The sequence below is a fragment of the Vidua macroura genome, chromosome 2 (assembly GCF_024509145.1).
Source record: "Vidua macroura isolate BioBank_ID:100142 chromosome 2, ASM2450914v1, whole genome shotgun sequence".
NCBI lineage: Eukaryota > Metazoa > Chordata > Aves > Passeriformes > Viduidae > Vidua > Vidua macroura.
In genome coordinates, this window is record NC_071572.1 from 101,654,991 (window position 1) to 101,677,018 (window position 22,028).

The 22,028-nt window shown below is 38.2% G+C and overlaps 1 protein-coding gene across 2 annotated transcripts in view; it reads left to right on the forward strand.

The window, feature by feature from the left end:
- Window positions 1–22,028, forward strand: part of ENOX1 (ecto-NOX disulfide-thiol exchanger 1) — a 359,071-nt gene that overhangs the window by 282,637 nt on the left and 54,406 nt on the right. For both annotated transcript variants that reach the window (XM_053971584.1, XM_053971585.1), the window contains exons 10-11: window positions 7,750–7,856; window positions 11,088–11,205. In XM_053971584.1, coding sequence (XP_053827559.1) covers window positions 7,750–7,856; window positions 11,088–11,205 — 225 coding nt within the window. The remainder of the gene's footprint in view (window positions 1–7,749; window positions 7,857–11,087; window positions 11,206–22,028) is intronic.

A 22,028-nucleotide genomic window follows, 5' to 3' on the forward strand; every position in this document is an offset into this window, starting at 1 on the left:
CTTGCAGTTCCTCCCTTTCTTTTGGCAGCATAACCCTTGGTGGTTGCAATTTGTAGTATTTTGCATAGCTTATTCTTCTGTGTTTCATTTTCTTTGAATTTCTGCATTCCTTCCATTGTCTGTCACTTCACCTAAAGTGAATACAAATATTGGTATCAATTTAAGAATGGATAGAATTTCAACAGAAGCTCTTCTGTTATTTTTAAGAGGTTTTGTTGTTTTTGTTTTTTTTTTTTTTTTTAATGTAGCCCATTAAATAGGTATGGTATTTTGCAGAAAAATAAAAGCACTGCCTTCCAAAAGATTTCAGTCTATTTTGACAACTTGTGACACTTGCTTGGAATCTGCATTTCTCCTAGATGATGACACAAGGTTCAAGGCAAAGAAGCACGTGGAAATCTGTGGTTGTTTTGAAGTAGCTGGCTCTGTACTCTGGCTGAGTAGAGACCAGGGTTAAGGGCCTGATGCATCACAGAACTGAGCTGTAAATGTTCTATGAAAATAAAGGATGAGCAAAGAGACATCAGGCATGGAAGGAAAAGTGGTTTCACCCAAAAGGATGAGTTGGCTGTGCATACCATGTGGTCTGCACGTCTAAAGCTGTTCAGACTGCTTATAAATGATTGAATAAACCTTATAAATATGAACAATCCTATGCAACTATGAGTGATTGAAATACTTGCTCCCTTCGGCGTGTACTAAGTCATGCTTCATGTCAAATCACTGAATTTTTCATAAATGCTGTAGTTTATGACGATGATAGAGATGATAGTTATGGGGAAAGAAAAGAGTTTTGGAAAGGGATAGACTATGTGGGAAAAGAAGACGGACACGCACAGAAGGAACAAAAATACAGAAGGAAGGAGTCACGGCAGGCAAGAGAACATAAGGTATGGCAACAGATGGAGAAGTAAATTTCACACCTGAAGTGTGTGAGACAATTTTTTGTTTTGATTGCCAGTAGAGGCTATTGATGTTGAAACCTCCTCATCCACATCTTTATCCTTTTTCTTCAGCAAAAGAAATCATATTATGCCCCCCTAAAAATACTGCCCTCCTGATCTCCTAGGAACATTTTAATCTGCAAGATTCCTGCATAATTATTACTTCACTTAATGGGACCTGCAATGGCTTAATGCCATTTATGATGTTCCTACATTGCAGAGTTTCCTGAGAGTTCTCTTTTTGGACAGATTTACCAAAAATGGTAGTTCCCACTTTTGCTATTTTTAAATCTGAGAACTGAGAAGAAAGCTGTGCCTAACAATAAATAGAAGAAAGAACAGCTAATTAACTGCAATACTTCGGGGATGGTTTATAATCTTGTCAAGCCAATGAAGAAAGCAGCATTCACTTCATCTTCCTTTGAGTTGGTGGGGGGGAGTTGAGGTTTTTCTAAGTTTTTTTTCTGATTGTCAACACAAAGTCCATAAAGTCCATTCGGTAATGTAAAATGGTGATGTTGAAAGAGCAGGTACTGTGCATTTGTACTTGCCCTCCTGTGTTGTGCTGGTCTGATGTCAGGCTCCTGTTTGTTGAGAAATGACATGAAGGTGAAGTGGTCTTGTTGAGTCCAAGTGATTTATCACATGGCACGGTGCCAGCTTTTGCAGTTACACCAAGCTGTCAATTTCTCTGTTGTAAATTAAACCACAGTTTCATAACCTAAAAGATTTTCAAAGCTTAAATTGTACATAGATTTTCTAGCAATTCCTTGCAGGGCAAAGTAGGCTCTCTTTAATTAAATTGTTTGGTATTTTTTCTTTAATTTCAAAGTTTAACGGGGAGCGTTCTATTTCTAGAACTATCAATTCTTGATATATGTGCCTCAGACAAGTTACTGCACAGGTTTCAGTGTGAGTCTGGTAAATTGGCCACTTTTAGTATCCCCATACTGCTCCCTCTTTCACTGTTCCCCATAGTTTCCTTAGCTGAAAGAAGGAGAAAGGAAAACAATGGCTGCTGACACAGGGATTCAATATTCTTACTAGACCAGGGGTTCTAGTAAGTGTTGTGGTACAAATACTTCTTTTTTTTTCTTTGTCTATGTGGAAGGATCTCCTTACTGTATTAGAAATAAGTATTTCTTTGTACATCACCCAGATATAGACCATTGACCATTCACTCAGCCTCTTAATAACCCACACAAGCAGACTGACTAGGGCCAGTCTGAGTCAGATGGAGCATGAAGAGGGGCCAAGCATGAACCCAGACATACCCTGCTGGTCTCAAATGCTGTAGACCTAGTCAAAGGTAGAAATAATTTAGAAAGAGGACATTCTTTCTAGTATTCAGGTAGGTGAGACAAGGTAGGAGGATAATATCCTTCTTCCTCTGGTAAGTCTTGTAATTGCTGTCTGCACTGATGAGACCTCTGTACCAGGATGAGAGCAGAAAAGGTGAGACTGCTAGTAAAGGATGACCCCCCTGACTCTGTCTGCGGGATTAAATTAAGCTGAGCTAGGGCAGGCTGGCCCATACTGTTCAGCTGTTAGAAAGTTGTTGCTTTGTGTCAGCTAGTGTTTTCCCACAAAATGTGATACAATTTAGAGTTTGATGCAGGCCAAGTAGTTTCCCAGAAATGCATCTTTCTGGGAAGAGAGAAGCGCTGTCGCTGCAGGGACACTCAGCATGTTGTGCCTGCTGGTTTCAGGGAACAAGAATGGTCCCTGGTTGGTTTTGATCACTAGTACAGGTGTAGTTATTGGTAGAAGGACAGGTTGAGGAATGGCATCCTTGCAAGCTGACCGCCCACACAGAAAAACAATTTGGGAGATAAATCACTGCAGGCACCATTCTCTCAATCTGTCCAAAACAGTGGAATTTGGGGATATAATAGTGAAGTCCTATGGTTTTCTCCTTTGTCATGCTATGTCTTAACACCATGCCTTAAGGAACCTACAGGCATCTGGGCAGCACGCAGACCAAATTTCTCTGACGGAGTTGCAGATAATTGTGAATTTTAAAAAGTTTTTTTAAAAAAACACAGCCAAACACAGAACTCCAACAAAATCAAAAGCAAAGCGGAGGGGCAGATGAGGTATTTCACACAGCTGTCAAAACCTGTATCTTCACTATACAAATCTGTAATGGCCCTTGCTTATGTATCCAGCTGCGGTATGCTTTACTTTAGGACCCATCCCTTGCATTATCTACAGTCTTCCCCAGGGTGATATTTCCAACTCTTACGTTTTCCTCTGCGAGTCAAAGGCAATCACATCTGTTTCTCCGTCTGTGGCATGTGAATTGAGCAACACGGAGAGGCTGCAGGTTTTCAGCTCTAAAAGTGAGAAAGGCAAATTCTTTTTTAAAAGTAACCATAACCAAAAGAATGAGTGTTTGGCTCAAATTAATTTAAATAATACGTGTTTCATTACTCTGCAATCTGTCTACTATTTCTCGTACCAATGTCACATGTCATTTACCAATGCACAATTTTAGTCTTGGACTTAATGCTAAGTTCTGTTCAGCTCATTACCAAATGCCTTTCAGGACTGTTGCCAAAAATATTCTCTTCCCTATCCAAAACTGACCTGGAGACTCTAATTCATTCACTACAGCATCTAGCCTTGACTACTGTAATTCCTTGGTTTGCTGGGCTTGGAGCCAAATCGATTGGCAGACTGCAGCTTAGTCAGAATTCAGCAACAGGGCTTCTGACCCAAACCACGCCAACTCTATATCCTCCCTGTGCTGCAACTCTATATTTGAAAAGCGTGTTATACGTTTACTGTAACAGTTTCCTTTACACTGTAATTTTATGGGTTGAATTTTTCTTTTACCCTTCATGTCAACTGTCACACTCTTACAGAATTTTTCTGTGCTAAATTGCCATATATTCTACTCTGACACTTGCAGTAATTTAGTGCAAAGCCCTTTTCATCCTGTGTCCTTAATTGGTAGAATTTGGAGTAAAATTCTACATGAAATCTGATTATTTTATCTGCCAGCCAAGACTTTTTTTTTTATTCTACGACTTTTTTTTTGGTTTCTATTTTGTTTCTTTTTATATTATAAATTACATATAGTACAATATATAGTATGAAATAATATGCACGGCAGCTTGTAATGTAATAAGCAAAGGAAAAATTGAGTACTTCTTAACTCTTGAACCCAGAGATAAATTTCGGCCTTCACTCAATCATGTATGTAAAATGGACTGCTTGATAAATTAATCTGCAGATGAGGCTACACTGGTTCTGATTAATTTCTGTTTTTCTTTGGTAGTACAAGTTTCAAATATCCTGTATCAAATATTTTCTTACCCTGGAGATATTCTAGTTTTCCATTTAATACAATCTTCTATGCAACTTCTGCAGGCATTGTTTAAGGGATTTTTGCTGTTTTTCCTAGTTTTTCAGGTTGCTTTTACTTTATACTTGCTAGCAATACTTTTTCCAGGTAGCATTCTTTATGGCAGCAGAAACCAAGGCTTAAAGTTCCTATTAATATACTTACTATGAGCTGGCACCTCTAATAAAGTGTATTCCACTTGCATATCACTCTAGGCTTAGTTATTTGGGTCTTTCTGGTTATTTATAACACAGCAGAAAAACAATTAGATAATAATCCTTTGTCCAAAACATGCAGCGTAAATTAGCAGCCATGGAATAAGTCATTAGGAAAGATGCAATTACTTACATCCTGTAAGCTATATTGATGGGAAAAACATAACATGTTATGGACCCTTCCAGAACAATGTGTTTTTTTAAATCCTAATTTAGTAAGGAAATAGCTTTGCATATGGTCAATGAAAATTTGATATAGCATAGAACTCACTAACAGATGCTTGACAATGAATATTTCATATTACTTAATAATTCTACTTACCAGTCACAGTTGACACTATAGTGAATTCTGTTGTTCAATTCTTGGAGAGATAGATACGACCTGTTATGTAGTTTTGGAAATTTCTTCCTGGAGATCAGAAATAATCTGAAAACCATGGTCAGCAATGAGACTCAGATTATGGAGATATCTGCCCAAAATCTGGGGCCTCTCTTTGGCCAAGTTTTACCCAGACACAGACAAAAAATGAGTTAACTGAGGAGTTTCTCATCTAATATAAACTTTTCATGGCTTCTCCTTAGGGGTGAATCTACCATCCCTATGGGCTGTGTGCTACTGGATCACTTACCCATACAAATTTGATCCTGATCAGGAGTCGGTACATCATGTCTTGTCTTCCAATTTCACAGAGCACAAGTATTATGCCAGCTTTAGGCTTCCACGGTACCTATGAGAAAACAAATGAGTCTTGGTGCAACAAGAACAAACGTGGCAGAGCAGATTTACATTGAATTGCCATCTCATAGCACATGAATGCAGGATTTTGGTGCAGTACAAAAAGATGTGGAGGCACTTCCCTGTACTGTCAAACCATGGCCTTGGCTGCTGTTTAGCTCTAATGTAATTCTTGGAGACCTTTTATGGTGGAATTTACAAAGCTTCATAGGCTAGATCGCTGTGAATATTGAAATTGCTGTACATACATTGACACTTTCTTTGAATAGAGCACTGGTATGTGCTTCTTGATACATATAAATTTAGTATTCTCCTCTGCATCTTCCTTTTTATTATCTGTTGCTACCTGTTTCATAAAGTTTCTTTAAATGCCTTGATTTTTAGCATGTTGTATTCATACTATCCTACCTCTTTCGTCACTTTTTTAATTCCAAAAAGTTAGGTAAGTGAAGAAGATCCTTTTAGTATTCACTTTGTCTATTTCAATTATACAAGAAGAAGCTATGGCATCTTCCTAGCTTGTGTTTCCATTGAGGAAAGTTTCTGAAATTATCAGATAATGACTTTTGATAAATCTTAGCACCTGTTCACATAATGGAAATTAAACACTTTAAAGTTCAAATGTTTTTCAAAATTCAGATGATCTTATTAATACTTATTAGTGGAAAATGGCAAACCAGCTTTTCCTTGTATCTTTGTGAATCTTTTCTACTTGAATTTCCACTTGCAAACTGAAAACAGATTGTTAATTAGGCAAAATTTTCTGAGCACCTGGGTCATCAACAGAATGACAGTAATTAAATTCTAGCCTCAATTTCTATACACATAATAATAGAGTGCTTTACCATTTTCATTCTTTTCAAATTAATTGAAAAAATATACACAGCATTACTTCCTTGATACATCCACTCTTTAGTCTAAGCAAGTTCTAATGGGCTGAAATTATCACATCTACCTTTAAAAGTTGAATGGATTACAAATGGGTAAGATCATGACTGTAGGTCTGAAACACTTCCTTTATTGTAAACTACCTATACTTATTAGTTTAAAAAAAAAATGAACTACAATTATTTTCTGTGACTTTAGAAGGCAATTAATCATCCCTGAAAGAAAAACTTCCATTCAAAATGTTGAAATTTTCTGGAATCTGAAAGCAGCCTTCAAAAGTGGTAAAAAAACAGAGAATAGAAGAAATGTGCTCAAATGAGAGAGATTAACTTTCCATTCTAGAGGTGAAAGATACTGCTTCAGTAGGTGAGCTCACCATTTTAGGAAGGATAGGTTGCTATGTATAATAAGATTCTCTACATCTCTGACTTAAGGGAAGAATGAGAGAAACTCTAGATCAGCAAGATAAGGGAGCAGGGCAGAGGGTGTTACAGCACTCCTGCCACCACTTTTCAATGAGAGGAACAAGAAGTGCTGCAAGCTGCCACTTGATAAATAAAGGACATTGTTTCCACCCAGGAATCTAAAGAGATAAATAGCAAAGAACCTTGTCAAAGAGTTGAAGCATTTTTCAGTTTGACTTCATAGGCTGGCACAACTGCTCATTCATGAGCACAGCTGAGGTTTTTTTTGTAGAAAATCTGGATTTATTGGTGCTTTCTTCAGTTAATTGTGCTGGGATCAAGGCAACTTACATCTTGGCCAAATTATTTTTAGGCAGGTCACTGTTGTGGAAGGACAATTTTACTTGTAACTGAAGAGAAAGAAAAGAGTGTTGAGAGAAAAGCTTTCTCAACGGAGATGAACAAATAGCTAAAAACTTGAGGATCTTAATTATCCTAGAAAACTGATTTAAATATTGACATTTGGCTTCAGAACAAATTGATTAGAGTTGAATGAGGGAAGCCCATTTCACATCTGCTCTTCATCTTATATGAAAGAAAAAAGTAACCAACCATACATAGGCCATGGAGACAGCACTGATCTACCACAGGTGAGCCCTTTGATATTGAGTGGAGGAGAAGCAGCAGCTGCAGCCACAGCCTGCAGGGTTGATGCACCTGCAGGTAGAAGGTTTAGCCCTTCCCACCTGCTGACAAGTTCCCACTATCAGATAGTCACCCTTCAAAGCAGAGCCTGCCTGCCCTCCATGCTTCTGTCCGTGCAGCCCGCTTGTCTGTACTCCGCTGCTGCGGGAGAACATGTGTCAGGTGGATGCCTTGAGGGTCATTTCTGTGGTCACACACCTATTGCCACACACGCAAAGGTGTGTGCCAGCACAGGGAGTGGTAGCAGACATCACGGGGAAGCATCTGCATGCCTAGTTTTTGGTGCATAGTTAAGAGTTGTGTAGACTAAAGTTATGGAGACAGACTTGAAGGGAGACATCTCCAACATTGATACAATGTAAGTACGAAAGACACATCATTGGATGGATATTGATGATGTTGTTTCAGTAATGACATCATCCATAGACTCCTAGTGTCTTTGCTTTGCTTCTCTATAGTGATCACAACATAAATTGCTTGTCTTGTTTGACTTCCTTGTTCACCAAAGTTGAGCAGATTGTCGCCGTTTTCAACGCTTCTACCAGACAAAAAGCTTGGGACCATTTCTCGAAAGCCCAGCGAAAGAACATAGACATTTGGCGAAAACATTCTGAGGTTGGTGATTTTATTTTTACTTTCTATCCATCATCTCACAGCTGGATTGACACAGAACGAGTGTGATTGTAGCTGGACATAGTGTATTTGGCAATATTTACAGCTACCATTTTAGCTGTTAATCAACTGGCCGTTTGCAGTCTCGTCTACAGTATGAATTGCTCCCATTGCTCTCATTATGGTAATAGCCATTAAATAACATGAAGACAGGGAGCAATGTGTTTTTATTTTTCATGCAAAATTTGGGAAATCATTAGAAGATTATCTTTACTATCTAAAATAATGAACTGACATAGTGAAATTAGGAACAATATTTTCAAATAAGGAATTTAGGAATCATCGTGATCTGATTTTAAAAGAAGAATTCTGTGGCAAAGATTTTTTTTTTTCACTGTGCCATCTTATGGTCATTATAAGATGACTTTGAGTGAAAATAAAATAAAAATTTTCTTTCCTAAATAATGACTTAAGAATATTAAGTCCATAACTGTGACCTATTCCTTCCCATTTGTTCTATGTTTATCTTTAAAAAAGTAGATACATCACTTGTGTTGATTCTAAGTATTCTGCTTGCAAAGAAACCAGTATAAATGTAATCATACAACCACACAGAGTTAGCAGTGTGGGACCATGCATGTGTGACTGTCATAAGCATGAGCAAAGGAAATGGGATTCTAACTCCCCTTGCTGTGAGTGGCAGCAAAGGAAGTGCTAGACCTCATCCTGTGTTTTGGTCATCCAGCTTTCAATTTTAATTCAGTATATACGCTATGAGCCTGTATTTTAAAAAGTAAGTACCGCTGTCTTTGTTTTCTTTCTTCTTCCTTTTTTTTTTTAATTTTAATATGAGCAATTTACATACTCTTGGTTTACCGCCATGTGGTACAGTGTGTTGATTGTTACTATCACAGTCCTCTAAATGATTTTTCTCTGTCTCAGAATAAAAACTTTAGAAGGTAAGGTGCACTTATTTAATTATTTTGTAGTACACTTGTAAAATAAGTGTTGTACACTTAGTTTGAGAAACACTGAAGTGCTGTGATATAAATCATTTGGATAACATTTTAAGTGTCCATTAACTAATGCTAAATTACAGTTGAATACCAATGGCACTAAATGTAACATCTACATGAATACCAAATGAATACTTTATTATCAGTGCTATTATGGTGAATACAAAATTACTTCAATAATGGGACACTTAAAATAAAATGTTAGCATAATTTATTGGTACAAACTGTGTTTTGCATTTTGTTCACAAATATTTCATATACATAGTGGATAATGCCTTTGTTCAATTGAAAGTTGGGAAGTTGGGGATTGATCTTTGTCTTATCTTTTAGAGAAATACAAAAATCTGATTTGCTAGTAGATTATTTTAATTATACTAAGATCATCCCTTCTTAAACTAACTTTCTGTAAAGGGATGTGGTGTGTCATTCATTTGCTGGTTTCTAAATATTTAATAAACTGAAATGTGTAAGAGTTGGACTTTCCAGAAATGCTAATTCTCTACTCATTTTTTTTCAAAAATTACTGCTTTATGTTTTTCTAAGAGGAGGATAAATAAAACAATTCAAAATTATATAAACCATCTAGATAAACCAATACATTTTGGAAATGCCTGTTTTTCAGATATGAAATGTGATGTAAATAAATCAAATGGTATATTTGATTTAAATTGTATCTTCTAATATCTAATTATATTATCTGCTGATTTGTTTAATTACTTGATCACCTTCCAGTTTTTTCCTGAATTTAGAAAAGCCTTCCTAGAAACCCAAGGCAAAGAAAAGACTTGAATACATAGAGATTCTCCATAGAAAATTATTGACTTTGCTGATAATGTAGACGCTGATGCATCAAGAACATTTGTCCACTAATGAGGGAGTAAATGTAAGCGGATGTCTGCTCATACATGCAGTATCCTTCCCCAGGAAAATGTTCAGGGGGCTTTTCCACTAAGGAATTCAGAAATGGCTTGCCAGTTTCTTCCAGAGATGCTTCTGATTTCATTAGACACTGGTTGACAACTTAGCCTCTTAATAATTTTTTTTTTTTAATTTTAAATTATTCCCCTGTAAAACACCCACTAATTAGGTTCCTTGCCTTTACTGGGATTAATGAGCACGGATACATTTTTCAGAATATTTGAGATCTGCCGATGAGCCAAGGGTACAGCTCAAGAGAAACGCCTTCCCTTTTTTTTCACGCAGCCTCTCTCTGACAGATTATTGTTAATTGCACAGAGCTGTTGTCAGACTCCTCAATGCTGTCTCCTCCTTCCACACGACTCTCCCTTGTTTCAAAGATTTCAAACCACCTCTTTGGGAATTAAGCTCTTTGTTGGCAGAAAAATTAGCTGTCTGCGGGTGGACAAAGCCTACACTAATCACAGTGCAGCATCCCCATGTTACACCTGACAGGATTATTAGGACAAAATAGAGTCCTCTCAATCTTCTCAGTGCTGCCATTAAAAAGGCAGCCACTACACCCTCGCCAGCTTTTCTGCCCAGAACAAAGACCGTCTAGACTCCTACAAAGCCCACGTGCCTGCTGATCCTTTTCCTGGTGACATGTGCAGGGGCTGCCTGCTTGCCCTTGCAGCAGTCACCCAGAGACTGAGCTGTCCCTGCTGCCACTCGTTTTGGATCAAGATACAAGGATTATCAGGCCAGCATCGTGGGACCACGTCTTTTAAATCCAAGGCAATCTGGGCGTAGGGACAGGGGATGAGATTCCTTTGACCAGCATTAGGCACTTACAAATACACAGCTCTTCATCTGCGCTGTCTGCGCTCTTTGCAATTAGCAGAGAGAATGAGGCACTTTTAGTTAATACAACTTTGTGTGTTGGAGACACCTACATTTGGCCAAATGAATCGTACCCCAAGTGGCAGAGGGAAGCAAGAATTAGTTATCCCTTAAGCAAGCTGACAATCTCTTTATCAGTCTGCTTTATACACCAGCTTTTAAGTATTATCCTTGCTGTTAAAACATTTCCCTCTGTTTAGCAGGCCTAAAGATGATTCTTGTCCTTTGATAAACTCAGTTCTTTCACAGGAATAATTCCCTGTGCTTCTGTTTTTATAAATATTCAAACACAAATAAATATTATTACAATGATAAATGATGTATAATTAAAATCAGATCAGTATTAAAAACAGATACTAAATAATGCATAATAACTTTATGGAAGTTAATACTGACAAAAGGTAATTTTGGCTTTTAGGAGCTCCGAAATGCTCACAGTGAACAGCTCATGGGAATCCGCCGGGAAGAGGAGATGGAAATGTCCGATGATGACAGTGGTGACAATCCCAGTAAAAAGCTGAGAGTAGATGATTCAGGTAAATATATGCAAGTGTTGTTTTACTAAAAACAAACAAAAACTTATATATGAGAAGTGACATGTTAATAGCTGATTATATAAGACAGTATCTTATTTTAAACCCTCATAAATCAGTTATTTGAATGATGCAAGCTGTCTCTAGGAGATGTCTGTCACCTGCAATGTTTTACAATGATTAAAATTTTCCAGTTCTGCCCTTGGCTGGAAGCATTATGCTTCCTTACTGCACTCTCTGCAGCTTTGCATGACAGCATTTCATTCCATGGTGGAAATGATGTTTTATTATAAGACCAGTTCAAGTTATGCTTTGGTCAGTATTCTCTAAGCTGTACCTTTCTTTGCAATGAAGACATAATAATCTCTAGTCTCTATAATAAATAGTATGTTGACTGAGGGACTTTTTTGGTTTCATACTGCCCTATCAGGGTACCTATTTCACAGTATGGTACTGCATTCTGCATGAATTAGACACTCATTAGATGGCTATCATGAGTCCAAGAACAAGGGTATATGTAATGTGAATAAGAAAAACAGCTTTTTCAGCTTTCTACAAATACTCTGCTATCCAGGATGGACACCAAGAGGTGGCTCAGAAGCTGCCAGATTTACGAACTGGTAACATGATCTGGATGTATGCTTTGCTCTATTTCTTGGCATTGGCTAATAATTTGTGAGTGTTTAGACACTCATATAAAGAATGAAATATTCAGGAGCTGAAGACAAAACATGACTAGAAACTGCCAGGCAGCAGTAAACTTTCAGGAAAATAAAGAAGATAGGAATAATATGGAAGCAAACTGAGAGTCTCCACTAGGGTAATCTTGACCTGGTCCTTTTCATACAGGCACCATAGTAAGAAAGGAAATCACTTCATCCATTCAATGATTTCAAGTCTTTGTATGCCAGGTGAAAGGTGTGAATTCAAACTTATAGAGAGAAGAACTCTTTGGCTCCTTCTGTGACAAGATACTGTGTGAGGATGAAGGGCCCCAGAAGTAAAGACCAAAGGAAAGAATGTCATTCTAGCAAAGACATTTTTACTGTGACATCTCTTTTGAGGGGAGATTTAATATTTTTCCTGGAAGAAAAATACAACAATAAAACCCATAAAGGGCAGCCTTAATTTTTGCTAGGCTTGTTTTTTTTTATTTTTATTTTCTAAATGCCATTAGCAGAGTGTATGAAGCTGAGACAGTGAGTTGTTGCAGACCAGGAATTGCTAGAAATCAGCATCTATTACTATCTAATTACTATCTAATCATTTTACATTGACTGTGTCCACTCTCATTGTGAAAAGTCATTAGAACTAACAAGGGGAAGGTGGAGCCAGAAATACATATAGCCTGCATGCCAGAAGAGATGCAGGAATGTTTTGAACTGCAATACTTACCAGTTCAGCAGGTTTAACATATGCATGCTTAGGGCAGAGCTGGTCATTCATTTTGTAACACCACAGATAGGAAAGCATATTTGGTTTTCATGCATGAAAAAAAGCATTACTGTCAAAAGTTTTGATATCTGAGATTTCTACAATATTCTTTCACAAACAATTTCAGGTTATTTGTATTGTTACAATGTGGGCTCTTGAGCAAACCCAGTAATGTGTTGCATTCTAAATCAAAATTTAGCAATATGAATCCACTTGTGTACATGTCCATCATTGTTTGTTGTACCATTCATCATCCTCTTAAACTCAGTGGAGTTGATCCATCCTGCTGCATGCATAGTCATCCAGTTCTCAAATAAATGTTCTTCTTTCAACACTCCACTCTCAGTTAAAGCAAGTGCATTTGGTTCTTCTGTGAATGACAATAGAGGGAACTTGGAATTAAACCAAGACCTGTTGGGTATAAAACATTGGTAAATGAAAATAAACTGAAAAAGAACTTTTTTTAGTATTACTCTTATGTACAGAAACATGATTCTTCTTTCCTTCTTCTGGTCATTTTTTTAATTACTATTTGTGTTAGCTGCCTTCTCTTTTTCTTTTTTTTTTTTCCTCTCTAAGTACGTAATTCCAGAACCACCACTTTATCTCACTGAGTGGCTATTTGTATTCACAGTAACCTCTGTTGTATGAAGAATGTCTTTTAAAGAGTCTTTTGCCACAAAGAAACCATCTTGCACAGTAAGAAGACATTGTCACTTTCTTTATTTGTAACCCCTTTTCTTAAAAATTTTGTCTAAGAACTTCCTTGGGAAGAGCAAGACTTGAATAACATGAAGATATTGTGCCTCTTCAATTCAAGGACAGCGTGCACACATAAAGTTTTTAAAGTCTAAATCCGAAAGTAGCTGAAGCAATGAGACATGATTAATTGGTTTGTATGATTCCAGAGCTCTGGACTGCATGTTCTGCCATTCCAACAATTTTCTTGAGGACATTATTTTTCAGCCTACCCTTTTGGACAGTGTGAGCAAGACTGCTGGGAAGTCACGGCCCCAAAGTTATAATAAGTGGCAGAGATTCCCTCAGGCTTCAACACCTGTGTCAGGTCTTTTTTTCAGTGGTTCGCCTGGTTAAGTCACTGCTAGTACAAAAAGGCTTAATTAATTCAACAATTTAGAATGGGTTCTAAGACCTCATTCTGTCTCAGTAAAGCATAGTTTCAGGAATCTTCCAGCATAATTTCTTCTCTCCTGGAAGAAAACACACTGAGTGCACCGCGTCTTCTCACAGCTAGATAGTTAGAATGAAAACTTTCCTCTAGGGTATCTGAAGATAAACCTATTAATCACTCTGAGAAAAAGAGGATGGATTCCAGCCCTGCATTTGAAAACATACTGCAACACATCTAAGCCCTGAGACTGTGAAGTACTTCTGTGCTCGAATGCTTGTCCAGAGTTGCTGGACTTGGGGTTTCAGAGTGTTGTGGTTTGACCTAGCTGGCAACTAAGTGACTCAGCTGCTTGCTCACTCCCCCAGCCCAGTGCACTGGGGAGGAGAATCAGAAAAAAAAAAAAGTATTAAGTTGTGGATTGACATAAGGACAGCTTAATAATTGGACAAAATATAATGATGATGATAATGGTAATAATAATAGTAGTAGTAATAATGATGATGTAGAGGAGAGAGAGATGGAAATAAAATCCAAGAGAAAGAAGTGATGCACAATTGCTCTCCACCCTCTGATCAATGCCTACCTTATCCCCAGCATTAATTTACCCCTCCTGGCCAACTCCCCCCAATTTATATACTGAGCATACTCAAAGCTCTGTGGTGTGGAATACCCCTCTGGCTAATTTGGGCCACCTGTCCTAGCCATGCTCCCTCCAGGCTTCTTGCACACCTCCTCACTAGCAGAGCATGGGGAACTGACAAGTCCTTGGTTTGGAGAAAGCACTATTTAGCAACAACTAAAATATCAGTATGTTATCAACAATCTTCTCATACTAAATCCAAAACACAGCACTGTGCCAGCTGCCAGGAAGAAAGTTAACGCTATCCCAGCTGCCAGCAGGACACAGAGGAATGTTACAGGTAGCCGACACCCTAGTGCACAATAACATCTGGGAATGAATAAGCTGTTACTAAGAACAGTTTGCATTTTTCTTTGAGTCATGCTACATATTAAGTCATGCAAGAGATCACATCATGGTGCATGTTAGAAACGGACCTTTATTTGGGAAAATTTGGTCTTGCAACAATCGGAAGGGGTCCACAGGGACTTGTTGCAAAGTGTGTCCCTCCATTCTAGACTCAAATCATCTTCTTTCATCTGCAAGTTGTGCTTCTGCTATCTATTCATGAACTTGATTTATTGATATCGGTGACTCAGTGGCAGAGCTGGAATGAGAACTGGCATCTCCAATCTCCTAAACCTGTCTTTCACTCCCTAGCTGACATTGCAGGCCTGGGCCACTGCCTCCTGCACACAGACCTGCTAATCCAAATGGTTTACAGGTCATTCTCCCCAGGCATCATCAGTACCTTACTCTATTCTACAAGCTGAATCTTCAAGGAAAAGGAAAGCTTCACTACTTGTTTGTTACATTGGAGATCATCTCAAACTCCTGCAAGGATAGCCTGAAGAACCCCTTAGGGTATCCAATAAGTTGTTCAACTGTCACATGTGCCTGATTTATAGGAAATCCTCCCAGTTTCACAGACTAAAAGTCATTTGCATTCCAGGGAAAGCTGGAAAAAGGCTAACCTGAGACAGAGTGAATCTTCAGTCATGGGACGGGCTTTTTTTTTTTTCCCCTGCAAAATGCAGCCCTTAAACAGTGATTTTTCTGCAATGTGGATTTTGGAGTTTGAAAGAGACAAGAGGATTGCTGAAGTAAAGCTGGAAGATTGCTAAGAAAAAATTTTAATGATGATTGGCAACTCCATTAATATATTTGAAAGTCAAGACGCAGCTACTAGAGCATTAGCTCAAGGGAGAAAAAAGAGATTCAGTGATGGAGTCTAGAGGATATACAAAAATCTTCAGAATGATCGGGATTTATGGATGCTTCCCCTCCCACCTGCTGGCATGGAGAGTAAGGAATCACATGTAAAAACGTCGACAGTGATTTTAAGAATTAGTAAAGATGTGTTTTGTAAAGAAGTGCTGAAGTTTGGTTAATGCCTTCAAGGCACCTGTTATTTTACTGTAAGGGGAGGTGGGTTAATCTTTTGCTTTTGCAGTACACAGCAACATGCCATTAATTCTAGCAACTCCAATTTCAGCGAGACACTGGAGCTGGTGCTGTGGAAAAGAATGAAATGCATTGTGCTTGGATGGGGGTGCAGGAAAGATCGTTGTGTGATTCAGGTGTTTGACTGTGATCCCAGAGCTCTATATCAAGTCCCAGCTCTGCTACATATCCCCTGCCTGGACTAATCAATGAATTTGTATTATCTCAGCTCCCTAGTATCAAAAGGAGACAATGGTTCTTCCTTTCATTCAGCCGCTACCTGTTCTGTCCACATGGACAATAAGTTTCTTGGTATAGGCCTCCCTCCAGCTCAACAGAATTGCAATAGGCTACACACTGGACCCCTGGAGCATTTCACCACCATTGTACTACCTCTGATGAAGTAGCTTAATAACATCTGAGAGGCTGTGTGCAAATAACAAATTGCAAGTTGCATAATGCAAGCCCAGTTTGAACATGTAAGATTGGCGCTGCTTTGCAAGTTAGGGAGGACATCCTCCATGGCAGCATTTTCAAACATACCTGAAGTAGGTGCCAAACTTAAACACTGAAATTGGATCTTTAATGCTGTCCTGAACTGATCTGTCCTGTTTGCAGCATAAGCTATGTCACTTGCTGTAAGAGACAGGCTGAATAGTGGGTAGTCCATGTCACAGAAGAGTATAAGTCCTTGTGAAACAGAATTTGAAAATCCAACCTTGGTCCACACAGCATAAAACAGGCTTTAGGATATTGTTTACAAGTCTGTCTTGAAAGTTGCAAGCCTGGCAAGTCTTCAAGGAAAGCCTGAAACAACACCAAAGTGATCTGTGTCATGCTTATTCATCTTTTCTCTGCAATTCAATCCTCTTTTTGCTTTCTCTAAGGCTTTTATGAATGCAGTGATACAGGAACTGTGGTTTATAGGTGGATTAAACTGGTAGGAAAGCTTTATATTGTTAAAACTTTGAATAGAAATCACCAAGCCCCAGCTGTGTGGAGCTGAGCTTTGGTTTTCCTTTGTTTCCAACTGAACAAGTGTCACAGCAGATCTCATGTCAGGTCTTCTTCCTCCTGATCTCAGAGATCAGATTATTCTCCCTTCCTTTCTTGTAAGACCAACCTTTTGGATTTATGGGAGATTTTGTTTCAAACAAAAGTCTGATTTATTTTTCTGTCATTACTCTCCATCCCATAGCTTCTTGGCACCAGATTTTATTGATATTTAACAAATGCATTATTTGCCTATTGTCCTTTAAAACACTTACTGATAAACATAATGTCAAATAACAAAATGTATTTACTTCAGAAATTAATGGGCTAGCATTGCTTTTTATTCCTTAAATCAAGTGGTACCATTTCAAAGCCATAAGCAGCTGGTATCATAAGCAGCCCTGCAGTGATAAACAAATAAACCCTGTCAACAGACGCCACCAACCTGGTTTAAGAAGCATTTTCAAAGAAAAGAACATATTTAAAATGTGGGCCTCTGAATTGTCACTGTAGTGACACAGTCCCCTCTCTGGCCACAGAATACAGCTGAACAACCCTTTTGAGCTCTGTGAGCAGAGTAACTTCCCTTCGAATGGAAATGCTCTGGGCACAGCAGACAATCAGCTTTGCTCCCTGGAACCATCAGGGATGATCACTAGAAAGCAGCACAAGATGATTACTTCCTCTGTGCTGGGAAAAGTCTGCTCTAGTGTCTTTCACAGCATGCCAGTTCAGAGCTGTTATCATCAGGCAGGCTCCAATTTTGTGCCATAAAATGCATTCCATTTTTCCCACAGCTTTTACAAAAATAGGCTGAAGTTCAGGACGCATGTAGGCAGGGGCCTAATTTTATGCCCCTGGTTTTAAGTCCATTTGCCTCTAATAATGCTTCTTGTGCAGGTGAATTTAGCAGAAAAGTCTTGATGAATCAGGGCTGAATGTACTTTCCTGGGGAGTAATTACAGCCTTGTCCTGTCCCAGGTACTGGGCCAGTTCCTCTAGGTCATTTACAACACGTAGGCTGCGGGATGGAGGTCTCTGCTGGTCCTGTGGATGCAGCAGTGAACAGGTTAATCTAACTTCCAAATTTTGGAGGAAACAGGCACTTTAAAGGCATTTTCCTAACACGGGGTGTAGGAGAATGTCCTGTGTACTACAAAACAAGTCTGTTGTGCTTTGATGCTTTTCCACTGTCAGAAATATTATTATCTAGATTACAATTTATCAAGTTTTCTGGGTATTTCATACTGATAAGGTTTTATGCAGGATCATTACATATGAGAATAGATTTAATCCTGTTTTTAGTAAGCTTTAAGGACACTGAGGGATTATTTATGTAATAAGATGCAAAGTTGCTATGGAAAACACTATAGCAACCTAACATCTTCACAGAACCAAGCAGCCACTTGTGACAGCAGTCTAAATTTACATTTATTTTAGTACAATTTTATTGACATTCTTAGTGTTTCCTTTTGACAGCATGTTAAAATATGTTTTGCATTCATGCTAGAACAAAATTAACAGCATGTTGTTGGAGTGAAGATGGTGCTTATAATTCTTGGAGATAATTTTAGCATATTTCATTTTGTGTAAATAGCATTAAAATAATAGCAAAAAGATGCTCAGGTGCATCCCATCTATTTGTAATTGAGGAAACAATGTACATTGAAAGTAATAATTTACAAGTCAGTGAAAACTAAACTGCTTTTATTTGCTTCATATTGGAATGAAAATATTTTTAAGAAAAAAATGATTTTGTTATTAGAATTTATTTCAAATCCTATATCTTTTATTATAGCTTTCTCAATTCAGGATACAGGCTATAATTTTTCATTAGGTTTCATAAAACAGAGTATCATTTCTAACATGTAAACTTACAGTTTGATAGGGGATTGCCCTATTTAAATGGGACTTTTCTAAAACATAAGATAAAAATACACATTGCCCCTTAGGAGGTTAAATAAAAAGGGAGAGAATAAACAAACACAAAGTGATGAAACAGTCTGAACTCTGTCCTCTGCTCATTGCAATTAATGATGAAACTCACATTGAATTCAATGGGAGCAGAAGCAAGCTCTGTGTATTGATTTTCTTCATCCCCCTCCATTAAGACTCCTGAAGTGCGACTGTAACATTGTTGAAGTGGGATGTTGGCAGCAAAATCAATAAAAAACAATATTAGAACATATGCTGTTTTCAGCTTCCTCACAATCTGATATAGCTTGTATTAGCATTCTTCTCCAAATTACATTTCATGCTTTCTATAAAGTGACCTTCCTTACAGTGCCCTCTCCAATATAAAACTTCTGTGCTTTTTCTTTCATATTTAGCCTTCAAGAGAATGAGCCCTATTTATAATAGTGAAGGTGGTTGATTCTGAACAGAGCACAAAGAACAAATTTCTTGAAGAGTGGCTTTAGCCTAAATGTTATTTCTGACCTATAATGAAAGATCATTTCTGTTAGTGTTTAAACTGAGATCTAGGGGTTACATTTTCTTAATCATGCTGCCCTTCATGCCCTCTTGTTTTTAGAAGCCCTTCTCACCCTGGCACATTAGAGAAACTAGAGATATTGCTTGAGGTGGAGATTTAGGTACCTTCTTACCTACCATTATTTCCAAGAATCATCAGCCATTGCCAGCATGTCAGAGGAGATAATGATCAGAAAGCAGCGTCTTTTCTAATGTCAGTTTCTAAGCTCATAATTGCAGGTTTGGGGATTGTTCTTATGTCATGAGACGTGCAAGGGTAGCTGAAGCTTCCAAAGCATTAAAAGTCTCCATTTCAAAGCATGAATTTTCTACTTTCTCACGTGTCCAGCCGACTGCCAGTCTGTGGTTGTAGTTTCATGCCAGGATATAAAAACCCAGAAGAGCTCCTGCTTGAAGCTTTGGGGCTACAGAAATCCCCAAAATACTGCTAGTTAGTGATGATGTTTTACTTTGGTGAATGAATCTTAGATTCAGAGGGAGTTTCATGACGTCCTGCTCTTGTTTTGGATAAAGGCCATGTCAAGAAAATAAGCTTCTTACTAATTACAAATATCCATAGTATAGCATTTTCATGACAAGTATATTGTGGGATTTGATTCATAAATTTGAAAGCCAAGTGGATTCCAAGCTGCTTGGAAGAGGAGAGGAGAGGAGAGGAGAGGAGAGGAGAGGAGAGGAGAGGAGAGGAGAGGAGAGGAGAGGAGAGGAGAGGAGAGAGAGAGAAGAGAAGAGAAGAGAAGAGAAAGAGAAGAGAAGAGAAGAGAAGAAGAAGAGAAGAGAAGAGAAGAGAAGAGAAGAGAAGAGAAGAGAAGAGAAGAGAAGAGAAGAGAAGAGAAGAGAAGAGAAGAGAAGAGAAGAGAAGAGAAGAGAAGAGAAGAGAAGAGAAGAGAAGAGAAGAGAAGAAGAGAAGAGAAGAGAAGAGAAGAGAAGAGAAGAGAAGAGAAGAGAAGAGAAGAGAAGAGAAGAGAAGAGAAGAGAAGAAGAGAAGAGAAGAGAAGAGAAGAGAAGAGAAGAGAACTGTTCTCTAGGATGTGAAATGAAAGACTGAAGACCTAGATACTGAACCATTTTATCCTGTTCTCTGGTGGTTCCAGTGTGTGACTCCTTGAACACCAGCATGCAGAAAGGTGGCTTGTTTTGTTGGTCGTGGATTTTGGGTTTTATTTTGTTTTTAAATTAGGATTTTTATTGGGTTTTTTGTTATTTGTTTGCCTGTCAGTTGGCAAAATAGTGTGCAACCTTTTGTTTATTTATCCAGCCCTCCAAATATTTGATGCATTGCAAGTTTTATCAGGTTCAAGAACTGTGCAAGCATGTCTTTACAGCACTCGGATCAAGTGATTGCTGGGCTGCTTCTGCAACAGCCAAGTGCCCACCACACATGTCAACCAGATACCTCTCTGGAGGTACTTGGGTGGTTGCTAGCTCCTAACACCACTTCCTTCATTGCTTCTTTGTCATGTGTCAGATACAGACTATCTTCCTTCTTAAATTTGTCTGGAGACTAGTGAGCATTTTTAACAGTCAAGGAAGAACATTATAAAAAGCAATAACTCTCCCTGTGTTGTTCTGAGATAGTCATCTATCTCATAATGTTTTGTTGAAAGATTTTGAGATGTCTGTGCTGTAAAACCTTGATCCTACAAACTACTCCCTGTTGGTTGGAGTGCTTGCACTCACATTCTGCTCAACACCTGCAGATAAAATGTCCTAAGTCATGGTTTACTCAGAAAATCTGGTACAAGGACTATTTCACACGTTATCTCTTCAAAGCTACACACTCCCTGCAAATTTCAATAAAATGTCTGTTTCTGAAAGGCCTGGATGTACCTAACTAAGCTCTGTAGAACCCTATTATGTGCAAGTTTGCAACACATTTTATTTTTCAGAAGCTGAGAAAATACCTGCTAAACATGTTAAATTGTGGAAACGCACAGAGGCGTCTATTTGCATATACTGAATATTCTGGAAGCAGAAGGAGAGGAGGAAAAGGAGGTTTGGGCTTGCAGATACAGCTCTTCTGAACACCCTTCCATTCACATAAGGGATAAATTGCTCCAGAAATTGTCTCTGAATGTGAGGGTCAAAATTTACAAGCTTCCTGTCATCATTTGCTTATGCCTTCTAAGGCATAAAGGGGTAAAAATGTATTCCCATTTAAAATCCATTTTTATCTAAGGCAAAAGTAACTGAGCAAGTATTTCAGTATTATGCATGATTTTAAAAGAAAAATTAAGTCAGCCCACTAATCCACTACAAGGTTAGAGAGATAGCTGGATAAATGCTCTCGTGCAATTTAAGGTGCAATGGAATTTTGTTCAAAAGTGGCTTATCCTCACATTTATAGAAAGCACTTTACATTTATGAACAAAATTTTCCTATTATAAATCACACCAATTCAAATCACCACAGTCATTTAAACCACTCATATCAGCCCTTTCTTCCCTAATGAATGTGACAAATTGAGGGATTCATGTACACACTGTCAAGTTTGTTTCAAAGTAACAATGGCATTTTCTTCATAAATCCTACCGATTTTTTTTTTCAAGTTCTCACAGTGGTGCTGAGCCTGAATGCAATTCCTAGTTCAAATGCTAACAGCAGTGATGCAGCCATGTGTCTGTAAATGGCCAGTGTTGATTGTTTAAATCTGTGTAAAAATATAAAAGGTGCTTTGACTCCTAACAACCATCAGTGACCCACCTACATGAA